The 16,699-nt window shown below is 37.6% G+C and overlaps 1 protein-coding gene across 1 annotated transcript in view; it reads right to left on the bottom strand.

The window, feature by feature from the left end:
• LOC138623011 (E3 ubiquitin-protein ligase rnf213-alpha-like) overlaps positions 1 to 16,699 on the bottom strand; it is a gene marked incomplete at its 5' end in the record, with an annotated part of 39,878 nt that overhangs the window by 12,702 nt on the left and 10,477 nt on the right. The window contains 20 exon segments of the mRNA XM_069702225.1: positions 8 to 153; positions 633 to 812; positions 929 to 1,029; positions 1,319 to 1,439; positions 1,938 to 2,125; positions 2,445 to 2,651; positions 3,848 to 3,985; positions 4,118 to 4,247; positions 4,746 to 4,931; positions 5,176 to 5,311; positions 5,437 to 5,587; positions 6,102 to 6,151; positions 6,233 to 6,346; positions 6,553 to 6,674; positions 6,782 to 6,877; positions 8,668 to 8,798; positions 9,236 to 12,802; positions 13,614 to 13,769; positions 13,857 to 14,041; positions 14,573 to 15,818. Coding sequence (XP_069558326.1) covers positions 8 to 153; positions 633 to 812; positions 929 to 1,029; positions 1,319 to 1,439; positions 1,938 to 2,125; positions 2,445 to 2,651; positions 3,848 to 3,985; positions 4,118 to 4,247; positions 4,746 to 4,931; positions 5,176 to 5,311; positions 5,437 to 5,587; positions 6,102 to 6,151; positions 6,233 to 6,346; positions 6,553 to 6,674; positions 6,782 to 6,877; positions 8,668 to 8,798; positions 9,236 to 12,802; positions 13,614 to 13,769; positions 13,857 to 14,041; positions 14,573 to 15,818 — 7,351 coding nt within the window.

Below are 16,699 nucleotides of genomic sequence, written 5' to 3'. Positions count from 1 at the left end.
GCGGTACCTGTTTCTATTATCAGGTAGGACAACAGATGGGTAATGACCCCTCTGTCTGGTGGCGTGTTGTCCTTGAAGCACACGGTAGAGAGCAGATCAATGAAGAAACTATTGCAACACCGCCTGAATTCTGCATTTTTCTTAGCAGAAGCCCTGGTTCACAAAAAATGAAAACAATATAAAATATAAGAAAAACAAAAGTGATGACACTTTTTTAGCATTAAGGTTTGGGTTGCTAGTTTAAAAGGAAGGCTCTGAAGGAGTAGGAAAATGTACTTTCGACAACTCGATGGGTGAGGAGAAAAGATGTAAGCACAATATATGATCACTGATCTCTGCCTCTCAGCTCAATGTCTAGGTGACATATTTCTTGTAAGATATTCTCATTCAGAAGAGCTGAAAGCACTGTAATATTCAAAAGACTGTAGTGCGCTTAATAACAACAGCAATTTAGTGAGTATAGGCCAAGAATCGGGGGCATGATTTCAAACAACTGAACAACATAAAGTATATGTCCTTAAACATGAGCAGTAGAATTCTACAAGCTTCACAACGCCATTCTGTTAGCAATCATTAAAAGAGTGAGTTTCACTTTTGGGTTGTTATGGGTGTTAAATCAACTGTGATCTCACCTCAAAGCTTCAGAGACATGTGGCTGAAAGTCATTTGGCAACTGTTTCCTGCAGTTGGGACAAGATTTCTGTCCTGCATCAAGGCAAGCCTTGATGCATGTTGAGCAGTAAATGTGATGACATGGCAACTCCACAGGATCCTGAGGCTCTTTCACGCACACTGCACACTCAAATCTAAACCTACATGAAAATGTGACCAACATCAATCAAATTATCTTAAGTGCAGCTGAAAAACATTTTTCACTATTTCATGTAAACAATTTGTAAAGTCTAATAAAAACCAAACACAACATTACCTGCAAATTTGAGCAGTTGCACCCTGCTTACAGGACTTCAGTACTTGAATTACCGCTTGAAAAGTCCTGGTAGATTTTACGTCTGAGTTTCCTTCAAGAACCTTAGTAATAGGTCAAAATCAGATATATAACATAAATGGCCATCGTGGTGATTCTTCCATTTCTCACGGTTATCTGCACTCTACATAATATCAAACACAGTATTATGGACAAATGTTCCAATTGACCATTGAATCAAGATATGACATCTTGCCATATTTTGGAATGATAAAATAAAATAAAAAAAGGTAGATAGATTAGAAGAAAAAGAAGAGCCTCCATCACTTTGGATGAAGGCTGTACAACTTATGTCTGTTTTTTTGTAGAATATATTGATTAAAATCTACTTACCGTGCCTAAGGTTTTAATATGATTCAACACCAGTGTCCTCAATTGATTGTCTTCATTTCGGATACCCAGCAACATGTGTTCCACAAACAATGAGATGGTGTAGATGCGCTTCCAGCCTTTACTTTAAAATATTACAAACCAGAATAACAGTCAATATGTTGGAGGAATATTTGCAGATATATGTACGGGATTTCCCTGAAGACATTGGTTAGCAGAGATGGTAAGCAACTACCTCACTCATTAAATATGAGGCCTTTGCAATGTGAAATGACACCACTGCTAATTTTCCATGAAGCTTAATGAGACCTATATTGTGTTTCATAAGAATGATTTTTTTTTTTAGGCATTAAAAGAATAAACAAGGAGAAAGAAATAATGGATTATTTTGTTGTTGTTGTGAGAAAATCTTTGTATTTTATTCTAGTAAACATGCAGATCTCATGTCCATCAAAAGTTTAACACATTGGGGAAAAAAAAAACTTTCTGCTACTCCAGACAACACAAAGATCCAAACCTGTTTGCATTGGATGATATTTAATTAATTTTCCCTTTGGAATAATTTACTGATTTTAGAAGAGCATTTTAGTTTTATCTTAAGTCTTCTGAAAATATATCTTACCTGACATCTCGGAGATATTCTTTGCATCGCTCTCCATATTGTTTGATATTATGTTGTGAGCAAATCAACTCCAAAGAGACTTGCAGCCACTTCACCTGCCTTAGCCACCGTTGGCAAAGGGTATCTGTGTCTAAATCAGGAGATTCCAGGCGTTCAACACATGCCTTGGCTGCATGGACATCCATAACCTACAGTATGGAAAAATTTGCAAGGGATTAAGCATTTTGAATTATCTAAAACAGTACACGACACCACACCATTTACTGAAGTTTGAATCCAGTCTGGGATTTTTTTAATTAATGAAGTTCTGCGGCTTTGCTTTACTCATGAGCACAGGGAAAAACAGTTTTTAATTAATTTTGTTTAGCTATATGGTCAGTTGCAATATAATATATGAATATGCCATTAAATTACATAACATAACGACAAATTAAAGTGACTCTTTAGTTTGTTGGAATGGGTGAGGTTTTCTCAGGGAATGTTTTGGAAAATTAGAAATGCTTATACCATTTCAGGACAATGTGATGTAATGTGATGGTTTCTTCTCAAATCAGAAACAACTTCAGGGTGAAGAGAAATCATCCGTGACAGGTTCTGAAGACGGCTTTGGTAGAAATGGTAAGCAATGTGGATGTGGGGAAGAGAAGGCTCATCTTCATCTCTTTTTTGTCTCTGTACTTCATCAACACAGCTGGCAAGAGCCTGACACAAGAGCTGTAGAGTAGAAAAAACAAGTAGATTAATGATACAGTATTTGTTTTCAACCACAGCAACATCTGTAAGTCGCCATGTTAAAGAAATAGTTTTAAGAAAGGATTTAAAAATGTTTTCAGTAAAGTTTTGAGAGTTCATTTCAATTATCTGACATTGCTAACCAAGTGTAGCACCAAACCACAATTGTATTGGCACTCAGAGAGCACAAACCTCTGCCGAGCGAATCTGCAACTGTATACATTTGGATATATTTGCAAAACTGAGAATGATGTCAAAATATGGTCTTTTTTTGCAAACAATTTACATTTTAATGTGAGTAAAAGTATAGTTAGTTGCATGACAGGAGTGTATTTACGTTTCCATACCCACACCCAATGTGGGAAAAAAGTGTTGTTTATTATTATCATCATTTATTGTAACAGTTGTGGAAATGCCACAAAAAGTCCAGTTCTCCCCTATAAAACTACTGTCCCGTACAGCTCCATAACAAATTCTTACTGTATTAAGTTTGAGCAAGGTCATGTGATTCCCAGAGGACTACTGCTACTGATGTGGATTGTGATACGTAGTCATTGTATTTCTCGAATTGCCTAAGCTTTATCACAGTAAAACTTTACTACCATCTACTGGCTTTTAACTTTTTTATGTATGGCATTCAGGCCAAATGCCATAAGCCAATGTTTGGGTCCGCTCCAAAATGTAATGAGTTCTTCCTTGGCTCATGCGACAGCCCTCCACCAAATTTAAGTGGGGATGGTAGTTATTCTGTAATCCTTCTGACAGATAAACCATAAAAAACATTTTTTTTTAAAATGTGCCGCACACATAAACATCATGGTGGAGGTAGTACTAATTCTTTAATATGTTGAGAACTGAATTGATAGTGTTCCAGTTCATTCCCTCTTGAACATTTTTGGGATTATTTGGTCACATTGGTCATTAAGTACATGTTTGAGTTTGTATTTACTGTACAGACTGGCAAAACCTCATCTTTGTGGAGTTTACTGCGTTAGATTAGATTATAACACCATCAAAACCAAATCAAGGAAAAATAAAATGGAATTTGTAGCAGATAAAAATCCGCATTGATAACAAATTATATTAACACAAGTTTCCAAGCAAAGATGTTTTGAGGAAATGAGAGTAGTTTTGTTGAAGCAATGGACACACTCATTCTGCATTGTATTTATTCTCACCTGTAACTCCTCATTTGATGTCACTTTTATGGTCATGGAAACAAAATCCTGGAGGTATTTTTGGAAAAATTCTTTCTTCATGTTTTCTTTCACATTTGTTACAATGTAACTGCCAAGTGGAGTGTTCAAGAACAACCCCTGAAAATCACGAAACGAAAGATCTGCAAAGAAAAGTTGAGAATAAATGCCACTAATGTGTTAGGAGTGCCTCTAAAAAAGCAGGTTCTCATCACAATAATTGGACAGAGGACATTTAAATGCTTTTTATACTGTGTATTTACTTTTATGTCTGGATGTTTGCATCATGAGCCCATCCAGGAAGTCTTTGATCCACCAGCTGAAGGGCATGAGGCAGCGCATGGTATTGCCTCCTGTGATATGGCTTTGTACCATTAATACTCTGCAGATGTTGGAGAATAGGAATACAAAATATCATGAATGTTTTTTTGTTGTTCAAACAGCTTTCAATTGGTGCCATCATTTATTTTAGTTTACATGGATTTTTCACAAGTCAGAGAACAAATGCTTCAGATGCAAAAGCTTGTAATTTTAACCCTTTCATGTATAGAGGTCACTACAGGGGACAGCTATTCAAATGTTGTTTTCTTGTATATGCATGGGTTTTGATGGCATAGTTGCACATCAGCCACTACAGTGAACGCTATTGCATCATCCCATATGAGGCTGATGTGCAACTATGCCACCAAAACCCATGCATATACAAGAAAACAACATTTGAATAGCTGTCCACTGTAGTGACCGCTATACATGAAAGGGTTAAAAACCACAATAAACTACAAAATCAATACTATGTTTTCAAGAATGTCTTGAAGGGTTCAGATTCAAAAAGTAAATTAATTCTTAATAAAATGAGTAGGTACAAACAAGAGATACCCACTTGTTTTCCATCCTCACGAAAAGAACATTGAGCATTTCTTTGCTACCAAATATCTTGAGCCATAGGTTCCTGATGTCATCTGCACCATCCAGAAGAAGGGCCAAATTGCAATCTTGGTCAATTACCGAGACCAAGTTGGCTAGAAGTGGAGTGACTACTGCTTGGATTTTCCTCCATAGCGTGTGTCTGGAAGGAATAATGATATGACTTTCTTAAAATAAACCTGATATTTGCTGACATACACTAAAAATGACATGTACTGTATAATGTCAGTTGAAACCAAATCTGTATTAGTAGTGTTTGATGACCAAACAGCTTGTTCAGCTAAAATTTTTAGTTATGCAATATGTTTAAATAAGTGATGCATAAATTACATTCAAATATAGCAAAGAAAATGCCATGTAGACTATCAAATAAAGGGGAAACTTACAGGAATGTTCCACCCTCTTGAAGAGCATTGACATTAGATGCCTCACTTACAACCCAGCTTTTTGGATTAGGGATGTTGGCCTCGTAGTCCTCTAACAATGAGTGGAGATGCTTCCTCACAATGTTGACAAAAGCACCTTAAAAACAAAATTCCATTACAATATCTATTTTCAAGGAAGATGTATATTCACTACACACAGAGTAGCTGTTTATAACAATTGCCTGATATCAAAAGATCAAACTCATTGACTGATTTTCCAACCTTGTGTCTGACTTTCATCCAGAAGTGTAAGCAGATTCTGAACTCTCTCAGTGCTGAGTTCTCCACTGTCTGCAGCATCTCTGAGCATGCTTACTGCACTCTGCACACAGCTCCTCACTAGAGCTGTAGTATCAAAGGCATCTACCAAATCCTGAAAAAAATAATATAACTAAATGATGATATAAAATAAAGTAAAATAACAATAATAGTTCAGCATGTGACTAGGAAAAGATGTCAGACAATCAAAAGATGTGAAACATATTAGTCAATGAATTTAATGTTGAGTTAAAAATTACCAACAATTGCCAATGTGATTTAAAGGTCTTGGAATAGGAGCTAAGTCAAAATAAAAATTTGATGTCAAACTTTTTTTTTTCTTCTTTTTTTTGCAAAAAAGGACAAATAGTGAAAACCATGGTGGAGCGTTTGTGTTTGATTTAGACATTGCTCTGTTAAAAGTGTCACCTTGTTATGCTACATATGCCTGCCATCCCTGCTTTAAATATTATCCAAGTGCACAATAAAATCAAAAGAAAAATGTGTGGCGGTGAATTTTCACATTACTAATTAGATTAATACATTGTAATTTGATAATGTGGCATGACCGGTATAAGGATCCTCTTATTCTCCCGGGTTTATGCAAATGCATCATAATTAACACTTACAGTTGAATCATCATTTTGTGGCACACCGCTGTAATCTTCTGTCTCCATGGCTTAAAAAAAATAAAAATAAATTACAGTTTAATTTATTATAAAATATATGACATTCTGCAGAAAAAAAGATAATAAATTACCTTTTGGTGGATCTTGAAAAAGATCACTTATGCATAGATTTTTAAAGGAATGAACATCTGAAACAAACTCTTTTGATCTTCTGAGATCATCAATGTGAACGGACCTCCAAGGACCTGAAAAAAGTCAGATTAACAAAGACACCAAGTTTTAACTGTTAATTGCTATTTTGTAGCACTAGGTGCTACACATCCTGTTTTAAAGAGCTATAAAAGTTGTACTATCATTACTGTTGTGGTCATGTTTGTGCAATTAAAGCATGTTGTCACAAAATTGCTGACATTAAATAGAGCTTGGTTTTATATGTAACAGCAGGACTCACCGCCTTGAAACCCAGCATAGGAGGTCCCACCCTCCACTCGAGGAAGTTTGGTAACAAAGTACACAAATGTCTTTGTGTCATCAGTAGTGTCACACTTGTTTATTTCGTTGATGCATGAATACCTGTGAAATCCAAACATTAAGTGTAAGTAAAACAAATAAAATGTGGAATAATGAGATTTGAAATATTACATAAGAGCAAGTAATTATGTTGTGATCTTCAGACTCACTTGGCTGAGGAAAGAATATTTATTCTGCGGAAGTCTTCATCATACTCTGCTTGGATAATGAGCATTTTGTCCGTGTGTGTTGAGCCAAGAAATTCCCTAAAGCCAAGACATAATCATGTGTTTAAATATATATAGTCATGAAACCATTTGAATACAACCCCATTTCCCAAAAAGTTGGAACACTGTAAAATATAAATAGAATGCAAAAATAATTTGCAAAAAAGATTTGCAAATCATGTAAACCCATATTTAAAAGCAAATACACCAAAGACAACATATATAAAGTTGAAAGGGAGGAATTGTATAGTTTTATGAAAAATATATGCTTGTTTTGAATTTAATGCCAGCACTATGTCTGAAAAAGTTGGGACAGGGGCATGTTTACCACTGTTTTGCATCATCTTCTTTTTGCAACATTTTGTAAACATATGGGAACTGAGGAGAACCAGTGAGTCATGTTTATAAAGTGAAATGTCCCATTCATGCCTGATATAGGTTTTCAGCTTCTCTATAGTTCAGGGTCTCCTTTGTTGTATTTTTATTTCAGGATGCGCAATTTTTTTTAAATGGGTCTGGACTGCAGGCAAGCCAGTTTATCACCCGGACTCTTCTACTAGAGAGCCATGCTTTTGTAATATGTGTAGAATGCAGTTTGGCATTGTTTTGCTGGAATAAGCAAGGGGTGTTGTTTGGATGGCAGCATATGTTGCTCCAAAACCTATATATATTGTTCAGCATTAACGGTTCCTTACCAGATGTGCAAGCTATCCATGACATGTGCACTAATGCATCCCTGTACCATCACGGATGCTGCCTTCTCAACTGTGCACTGATAACAAGCTGGATCGTCCCCCCACTCTTTAGCCTGGAGGATGCAGCATCCATGATTTCCAAAAAGAATCTAAAATTTGAGTTGTCAGACCACAGGACAGTTTTCCACTTCGCCTCAGTCCATCTTAAATGAGCTCCGGCGCAGAGAAAGCGGATCTCTGGATCGTGTTTATATATGTTTTTTTCTTTACATGGTAGAGTTTTTACCAGCGTCTGTTGATGCCGCGATTAACTGTGTTAACAGACGATGGTTATCAGAAGTGTTTCTGAGCTATGATTTCCATTACAGATTTGTATCTGTTTTTAATGGGGTGCTGCCTGAAAGCCCAAAGATCACGATGATCTAAAAATGGTTTTCGTCCATTTTCTGAATCTTTTAATGATATTATGAACCGTAGATGATGAAATCCCCCAATTTGTTATAGCAATTTTACATTTAGGAACATTATTTTTAAATTGTTGCACTATTTTCCCACACAGTCTTTCACAGAGTGGTGAACCTCTCACCATCGTCACTGCTGAGAGACTCTGCCTCTCTTGGATGCTCTTTATATACCCAATAACTTTATTGATCTGTTCACAAATAACCTAATTAGTTGAGATTTTCGACCAAGTGTTTTTTTTTAGCATCATACAACTTTTCCTGTCTTTTGTTGACCCTGTCCCAACTTTTTTAAGACTTGTTGCTGGCATCACATTAAAAAAAAAAAGCATATATTTTTCATAAAATAATAAAATTCCATTCCAACAGTTGATATGTTGTCTTTAGTCTATTTTCAATTAAATATGGGTTTATGTGATTTACAAAGCATTGCATTTAGTTTTTATTTACCAGCATGTAAATCTTTCGGAAACACGGTTGTGACCAGGATGGTAACTTAACATTATGCAGGGCCATATTCACTCAGTATAAATGACAATATTATAATTTTTGTAATTGTCCTAAAAAGAAATCCAATAAATCATAGCACAACGGTGATGAAAGAGGCCATTGTTCAGTAATAATGAATTGAGCACCTCAACAGATTTGTCATACTCTTCATACTCTTACAAACCTGATTTTCTTGAGGAAAGAGTACTCTGTGTCAAACTGTTGCAGTGATAGCAGCTTGATAGCATCACACCTTATCACACTCTGCAGCTGTTGAGTGTCTGCTGCAGTCAACAGCCTGGAAAATGTTGTAACCTTCAAAAAAGAAAAAAAAAACTAAGGATTAGAAAATATTATGCCATTAATTTCACATTTGTCAACAGAAAAGTTAAAACTTATATTGTTATGTGTCACTGTGTAAAACCTAAAATACTGCTACTTCTACTTAAAACAAGGATATTTGTTTATATCTAAAAAATATATTAAAAAAAATAGACAATCTAAAGAGAATTTAACAAAAGTCTAAGTGTGGGTAGAGATGACGATCAGTGCAAACTATTGAAAATTTAGACAGAAAACCTCACGTATGCCAGTAATAACAGTTAACATTTTTCCTGTTAACCTGATAATTAAAATAATGTAGATGGGCCCTGAAATGCTGGTCATATTTCTAATACATGTTTTTAACAGTACTACAATGTTTGTGGGTGGTTTTTTTCTGTAATATTTGATAATATAGTCAAAGAAGTTACCTCAGTGAAAAAGAAGTGTGATGGCCCAGATTTCTGTGTGTGATAGACAATGTAGTCTCCCAGTGAGCTGTGCAACTCCTCTTTGACATATTCCTTCATTAAATTGTCTCTTTCCTCGTCAGGCAGTCTGGATTTGTCCAAACGAACAACTGAGTCAGGAGTGGCACAGTTGAGTAGAATGTGCTTGGCTTTGTTCAGAGTGACCTGAGCATCTGTTTTAACACTTTCATTCTCTGTTACTTGCAAGACCACAGAGGAGCAGGTGTCTGAGTGGTAGCCGATGAAGACATCACTTGGATCGTACTGTTTTTTTGTAGATTGTTGACCACTTAAACAGACAAAATCCTGAACCCATTCCTGGAGTTGACTGGCAATGTCCTTCTGTTCATTTGTAAGGACAGTGTTGATGTCAAGGTAGTGTTTCTCCAACCTGTTAATGAGTGGGATTGGAAACTGCTCGTAGACCACCTCTTTCTCTTCAATGACGATTAGCCTGAAGTTTTGGTGAACTCTGCATTTCACACGATGTGTTCCTAATCCAAGATCAACATACTTTTGACCTCCGAGTGTCACATAGTATTGGTTGAGAGCATCATACAGACTTTCATACAGATTCTGAAGGTTTAGAAGCACAACTGTCTGTCCTGTCTCCATGCAAACCTTGATACGATTGATGGTCCTACAAATTTGTGTGTACTCCTGATCCTTTGGGAAACTAGATCCAAAGATGACCTCTGGATGGATTTGATGAGACAATATCTGCTGCAGAATTTGAAGAGCTGCATAGTTTTTTGTGAGGATTAAAAGGTAACGACTTTCCTCCATTTGGGAAGCTGGGGAGATGCTTTGCTTGACCATGTTGGTGGTGGTGATGCTAGCATTAGCAAAGTCATCTCTGAGTTCTTTGCTGAATATATCAATCACATCCACATCATCTTTTCCACTGAAGTTTCTCAGAACTGCTCCAGTGATTTGATCTGCGGTCGGACGCTCATTGGATTGTTTGGTAATTGAAAATACCATTTTTATCAGACTGTAAAAATCCCGCAAACCAAAAAACCCTCTGGCTTCTACGCATACTGTCATATATGCTCTTGCAAAGGGCTCAAAAAGGTGTTTGATCTTTTCAAGAATGTTTTCCTCAGAGGAGCAGATTCCTTTAGCACTTTTGATGAGTTCTTGCTCATTTAGATCTCCGCGAAATACTAAAATTCCACGATTCATCTTGGCAGGGTCCAGTGCCCAGTTGGAAATTCCAATGAATCCAACCCTTTTATGAGATTGTGGGTCATCATCAACACAGCCATCTTCTAGTAATGGGTGCAGTGCTTTCAGTGGCATTTTGGGGGAATCCTCTGCCAACCCAATCTCATCAAGAACAACTACCGAAATGTATTCTTTCAAATTTTTGTTTTCTTGAAAGCGGGCACATTGCTTGAATGTATTGATGATCCCTTCAGGAGTTGAATGAGGGCTGCACTGGAATGATACCAAATGTATCTGCTTCAGGTTCTTGTAGAGTTCAGAATGTGATGAAGGCCCCTGCATTGCATCTGCAACTAGGGTTTTGGACAGTGATTTGGAGCTTCCTGGTTTCCCAACAATAAACAAGGGAATTCTTAGCTCAATGCAGACCACCATCATGAAAAAGTTTTCTTTCAAAGCCTCATTTCTGGCTATTGTCTTTCCCATTGGTACACCGTTGAGTAGGAGGTCCTGCATGAGTTGGATTTCGAACAGTATTCTTCCTGGTTTGTACTCATGAGGAAGAATTTGGCTGATAGTTTTCTGATATTGCCCTTTGTTCTCCAAACAGGACTGATAGCACACTCCAGTTGCCATCAAGAGTGACCAGATGACTCTGTCACTTGCAGGTGAAAACTTTGGCTTGTTTACTCCTTTCTGCTGAAGGAAGGCTTTGAGGTCATCTGCAAACATTGGATGATTTTTGTGGAACCACAAAAACACTTGCATGCAACGTTCAACATCCCTCAAACTGACAAAGCTGCATTCATCTTGCCTCTCCCTCATAAACTTTTGTGATGACAATAACACTTGAGTTATTCTAGGAATGTAGTACTCCTCAATTGAGTTGGCCTTTGCCTGTCTTTGCACGATTTGTTTGATGTACATTTGCTCAGTTGAATCACTAAGTTGCCCAAAATCCCAGACAAGAGGTATCATGCTGGGTGGTAACACATGAACACGATACACAAGCTGGCGGAGAGGGATGGAGCCAAGTCTGTCTTCAGTCTCCTGAGCTCGCACCCTGTAGCCCAATCCTGATGCCTCAAGCCTCTCAATCATCTCGTCTGTGTGTTTCCTGTAGGGGTTGCATGCAGCAATAATCTGTAGTCCTGTTTGAGAACCAAGCTGCTGTCCTTCCACTGAATTATCACAAATTATCTCCTTGATACTGCTGATGGCTTCTGTGGTGTTTGCTTCATCAAAGAAAAGAACAGAGTCAAATTGGTGATTCTCTGTATTGGTCCTAGCAAGAGTTTCTGCTTCCTTCACTTTTTCATATATCATTTTTGAGGTAGTTCCTCCATGGACCTTGACCAGTTTCATGTTTTCTGCCAGTGCTCCACACCTTTTCAACTCGCACATAAACTTTATGAGCCTCGTCTTTCCACATCCTGTCTCACCCATTATGATGACCGGGATGCCACACCTGAATCTCATATGAATTGCCATCATTTTGAGGATATTGTCAGTGGTCAGTTCATATGTTTCATCGAGATTTGTTGGCCACTTGATGCCAAGCACACGGCACAGATGCTCAATCTTGTCAGCTCGAGAAAGCGTATCAAAGTCTGTATTAAAAGGGACTCTCTGAAGTTTTAAGCCAATGTACAGTTCCTGACTCATGATGTTTTTCTCTATCACTTCTTCTGTCAAGGGATTTATAGCATCAACACCTTTCTGGTTGTTGGGCTTCAGGTGAAATCCAATGAATGTCATGGATGTATGGTCATCATTGAAAAAGATGTAAGGATGTGGCTCAGATTCCCATCTTTTTCTAATCAGGAATGGAGCTAAGTCGTTTTCATTAAGCCCACTGATGTCAATTTGTTGCCTCCCTAGGCTCTGATCGGTCAGGCATAGCGAAGGGGTTGCAAAGTCTTTGGACATCAAGATCATGAACTTAACCACAAAGTTTTTGAATCCACGAAGAGTGTCTCCAACTAACCTAAAGTTGCAAAAGACTGAATTCTCACAGTCCTCCAACTGAAGATTAAGGAACCAGACAAAGTTACGTAACTCTGCCCATGATGGATCTAATATGCCACAGTAGATTAAGAGTATCTGAAGACACATTGCATGGGTCCCTTCAACGTCCCTGTAAGTGAAGTTGTCAAGATTGTCTTTCTTGTGAAAACGTGTGAGGTACTGGTATGGTCTTTGAAAAGCTTCACTCTTGAAACATTCATCATCCATGAGGGGGTCATCACTCTCCATTTTATAATTTTTCTCTCTCTGTATCTCCAAAGCCATAACATCCTTTGGTGAATGACAAAACACTTTTGGGAAAACCTCAGAGAAAGCAAACTTTTCCTTTCGTCCCTAAAAAACAAAACAAATATATGCAGTATATATTCAAGTTTAAAATCAATCAATCAAGCCTATCCTCTCATTCAATCTAATGCTTTAAAAATGTATAACTTCCTTTTTCAACAGGTACAAATTGCAACTACAGCAATTACCTGAATATCATATTTAGCATTTGATCCTAGTCTTGTCTGCAGCTGAAACAAACTACCGTATTTTTCGGACTATAAGGCGCACCGGATTATAAGGCGCACTGTGAATTAACGTGTCTATGTTCACACATAAACCGCACCGGATTATAAGGCGCATTAAGCAAAACAACACAGTCCAGTAAATCAAGCTCCGGGCGCGGGCTGCCTTACATGAATGCACTTTCAGTTTAGACATTACATTCCTGTTACGGGGCCGATCAGGTAGTGACACAGCGTACCGTAATGCTCCGAATATCTATTGAGTGGAGCGGCTAAAGTCATACTTACACATTTCGACAGATTTTTGAGCGCATTGTACCACATAAAATCGATCAATAAGCACAACAAGTAACCATACATAAGGTGCGCTGGATTATAAGGCGCACTGTCAATTTTTGAGAAAATTTGAGGATTTTAAGTGCGCCTTATAGTCAGAAAAATACGGTACTGGGATTCTGACAGAATGTGGTTGCATGTTGTGGTACCTACTTTTTGAGGATTTATCAAAACATTTTACTGGACAAGAACACAACAATAATATCAGTAATAAAAGGTAACATATAGACTTATGTATTATTATTTAATAGTATTATTTCATAAGATGAACAGTGTACAAACAAAAAATTTCCACTTACCAATCTCGTGGCATATCTAGCCTGATCATTTGTGGGTTCCAGTAACTCAATGATATACAAGTGTTTCTGGCTGCAGTGCCACATTTGTCCGTCTGAATCCATCAGGTACCGCAAAAAGAATAACTTGAATAGGAATTCATTCAGGCCTTTCTGCACCTGGGAATCATAATTTGTATTATCATAAAAAAAATACATATTGTAAGTGAACAAAGGAAATTTTAAGGTTATATAAATATTACTTACCGAGGATGTGACATTGAAGTGAAACACCTTGTGATCTCTTTGTTTTGGTGTGTCATACAGTGCCTGGAGAACCTTGTGGTCATTAACCTCATGGTCAGTTAGTTGGATGCACTTCTTAAATGCAGTTCCTCGTTCAACACTTCCTTCCAGCTTTTCATACAATCTTTGGACATACAATGACTTGCCTAAAATGGTGGAATAACGATGCATTAATTAATTGATGGGAATCATGGCATCAATAATAATTGACTGGAATATACTACAGATGTATATCACATCACACAAAACAAAATCAGATTTTGCACCCCTGTTTCCTATATAGATATTTTAAAACATACTTCATTCAAAGGATTCTAACATTAAAGGTTTTTTTCTGACTTATGCATAAATAAATGTATTAAAAGTTGACACAGGTTAAAAAAGTATGCTGCAGGTCTTGATGACATTGTAGACAACTGTATGATCCAAAACTGGGAGTACACACATCAGTTTCTTTTTTAAGAAAAGGGTCTCTCCAATGCGTGTTGACCCAATACATGACAAATGAACTGGAAATTATCATTATATGCAGCATATGATTCTGCCAAATGCAAGACTAAAAATAATTTAGTTTCTCTCGTTGGTGTTGTTGATGATTTATCTGCACAATTCCCATACATAAAACTTGCACAGAGAGTAACTTTGTCAAGAAAAGCTACTGTACATGTAGGACTCACCTACTCCCGCACGCTGGGAAGCAACAATGCCGACAGAATGGGCACCTTTGAACACTGCATTCTTGTGATCGGAGGAAACAATGTAATGCCTGGACAAGTACTTCTGAATCCTTTCCAATGACTCTTGTGGCACAAAGTCTCTTTTGAACTGACTGAATGCAGTAGGAATGTAAGTGTGCTCCTTGTCAGAGCTGCAAAAGATCACTAGCCTGTAATCATTTTTGAAAAGTGAGTGCAGTTTCTGAAAACACGTCTCCATTGCACAGCTAACATCATAGGTAAGTTGGTCTGCCCAAAGCATTGTGTAAATCTTCTGGCCAACGTCACCTGGTGTGAGACATCTCCTCAGGAAAAGCTCTACTTGCTCATAAGATGTTGAAGGGTTACACAAGAGAACCTCATCATAACTCGGTAGCGGCTCATATTCACTGGTCATGTACAAGCAGATACTTGAAGCCAGGACCTCATTGTGTGGGCAGATGATGAGATTAGGTTGTTTTGAGTAAAGACCTTTTGGGAGACTTCTTCTGAGTGTTTTGTCTTTTGTCTCTGAGAGAACTGGTTCATCACATCCATTTAGATTTTGGTTATCTGTGAGAGTCATACGCTGTAACAGACCTCCCAAACTACTTATGTCCAAAAGGTCATGGAAACATATTCCCTCATTCTTCATGTAGCCATTCCACAACTCTTCCAGTTCTTTAAAACCAATAGTTTGGTTTGCCTCGTCTGTTGGGTCATCAGGTATGAAATGGCTAACACTGGCTGAAGACATATCACTGTCTTCATTATCCCTTTTGATAGGCTCATATTGGTTGTGAAACATTTTCAATGCACTCCAGACATCTGACGTTGTGCAGTTTGGTTTGATGAAAGAGAGCATTATCAATGCTTTGTCCTCTATTTCAAAATGTATATTTGTTGGAGTCACAATACTGCAAAGGTAGAATATTTGTTCTGCTGTGAAGTAGTTTAAATAGTAATGATCAGATCTCTGTTTGTCCATGAATTTTCGCCAGTGATCAAGAAAGAACTCCATCTTCTTCGACAGTGATGTAAGTTGTTCAACTAGACTTCCACATACTTGGATGCAATGCAGGGTATTGCAGAAGTTGATTTCCATAATGATGCATGGGTCACTCTCAGCTTTGCAATAAATTTTTGCTTCCCAACACTTGAAGAGTGGGTTCCCTGCAGCATGAAGGTCTACGAATGCTGTGGCAAGTCTTCTGATGCAATCAAACACCTGAATATGAAGAAGGTGAGATTACAGACAATGTAAAAAAACAACAACATATTAATTCTTCTAAACATTACATTAATTTACAGGAAAGCAGACTTAGGGCCCTTTTCTCGTTCCCGGCACAGCACAGACAGAGTGCAGGTCTAGGCACAGTGGTATTTTGAGGCGCTTTTTTCCACATTGACGCTAATTTGCCATTTTTGCAGACCAAGGCGAACCTGACTACGCAGGAATGGGTGGAAATCGTGCAGCAGGGGGTTTATCATTGGTGATGTGTTGATGCAGTGCAAATTTTGGTCTCAATTTTGAGGTGAACTTGTGCCTGCACCCTCCACCAGCTCAGACCAGGTCTAAGTCTGTGGTACAACTGATGGAGGGCTATTTTCCTAGCTTCAGTGGGCAGAGCGCTCATGAACAACCTATCCAAAATCCAAAAGACAGGTTTGGTGACAATTCTACATATTAAATTAACTTATATAAATAATGAAAACAATTCTTTCAATGCAACATTCTGATTTAGTTAATCGTATGAAAAAAAACTTGTCTATTGACTTGGATGTGAATCAGGCAGTTGGCGCACGTCATGACGCAGCAGCTGTCATGACGTGCCATAAACTCAGCCATAAAATATAGAAGGCACTCGGGCTAACTACAAATGAATTGCAATTAAATTACACATAAAGAAATAACAATTCAAAAGCCTTTTCATCTACTGATCTGGTTTAGCACTGCAGAGAATACTGTGATTCAGCAATAAGTGTGTATTTAAAGAAACTGTTCTTTAGGTTACATAACACCAAATATGAAGATTTTTAACTTCAATCCCACTTAAAGAAACACGTACCATCCACAACACTTTGACTTACAGTTGAAATAATATTTAC

The sequence above is a fragment of the Brachyistius frenatus genome, unplaced genomic scaffold (assembly GCF_029030835.1).
Source record: "Brachyistius frenatus isolate BFR_SWC_R1_liver_20210118 unplaced genomic scaffold, ASM2903083v1 Contig_41, whole genome shotgun sequence".
NCBI classification, from domain to species: Eukaryota; Metazoa; Chordata; class Actinopteri; family Embiotocidae; genus Brachyistius; species Brachyistius frenatus.
Note: the sequence above shows the minus strand (reverse complement) of the source record. Positions and strands in the feature narration are given on the sequence as shown.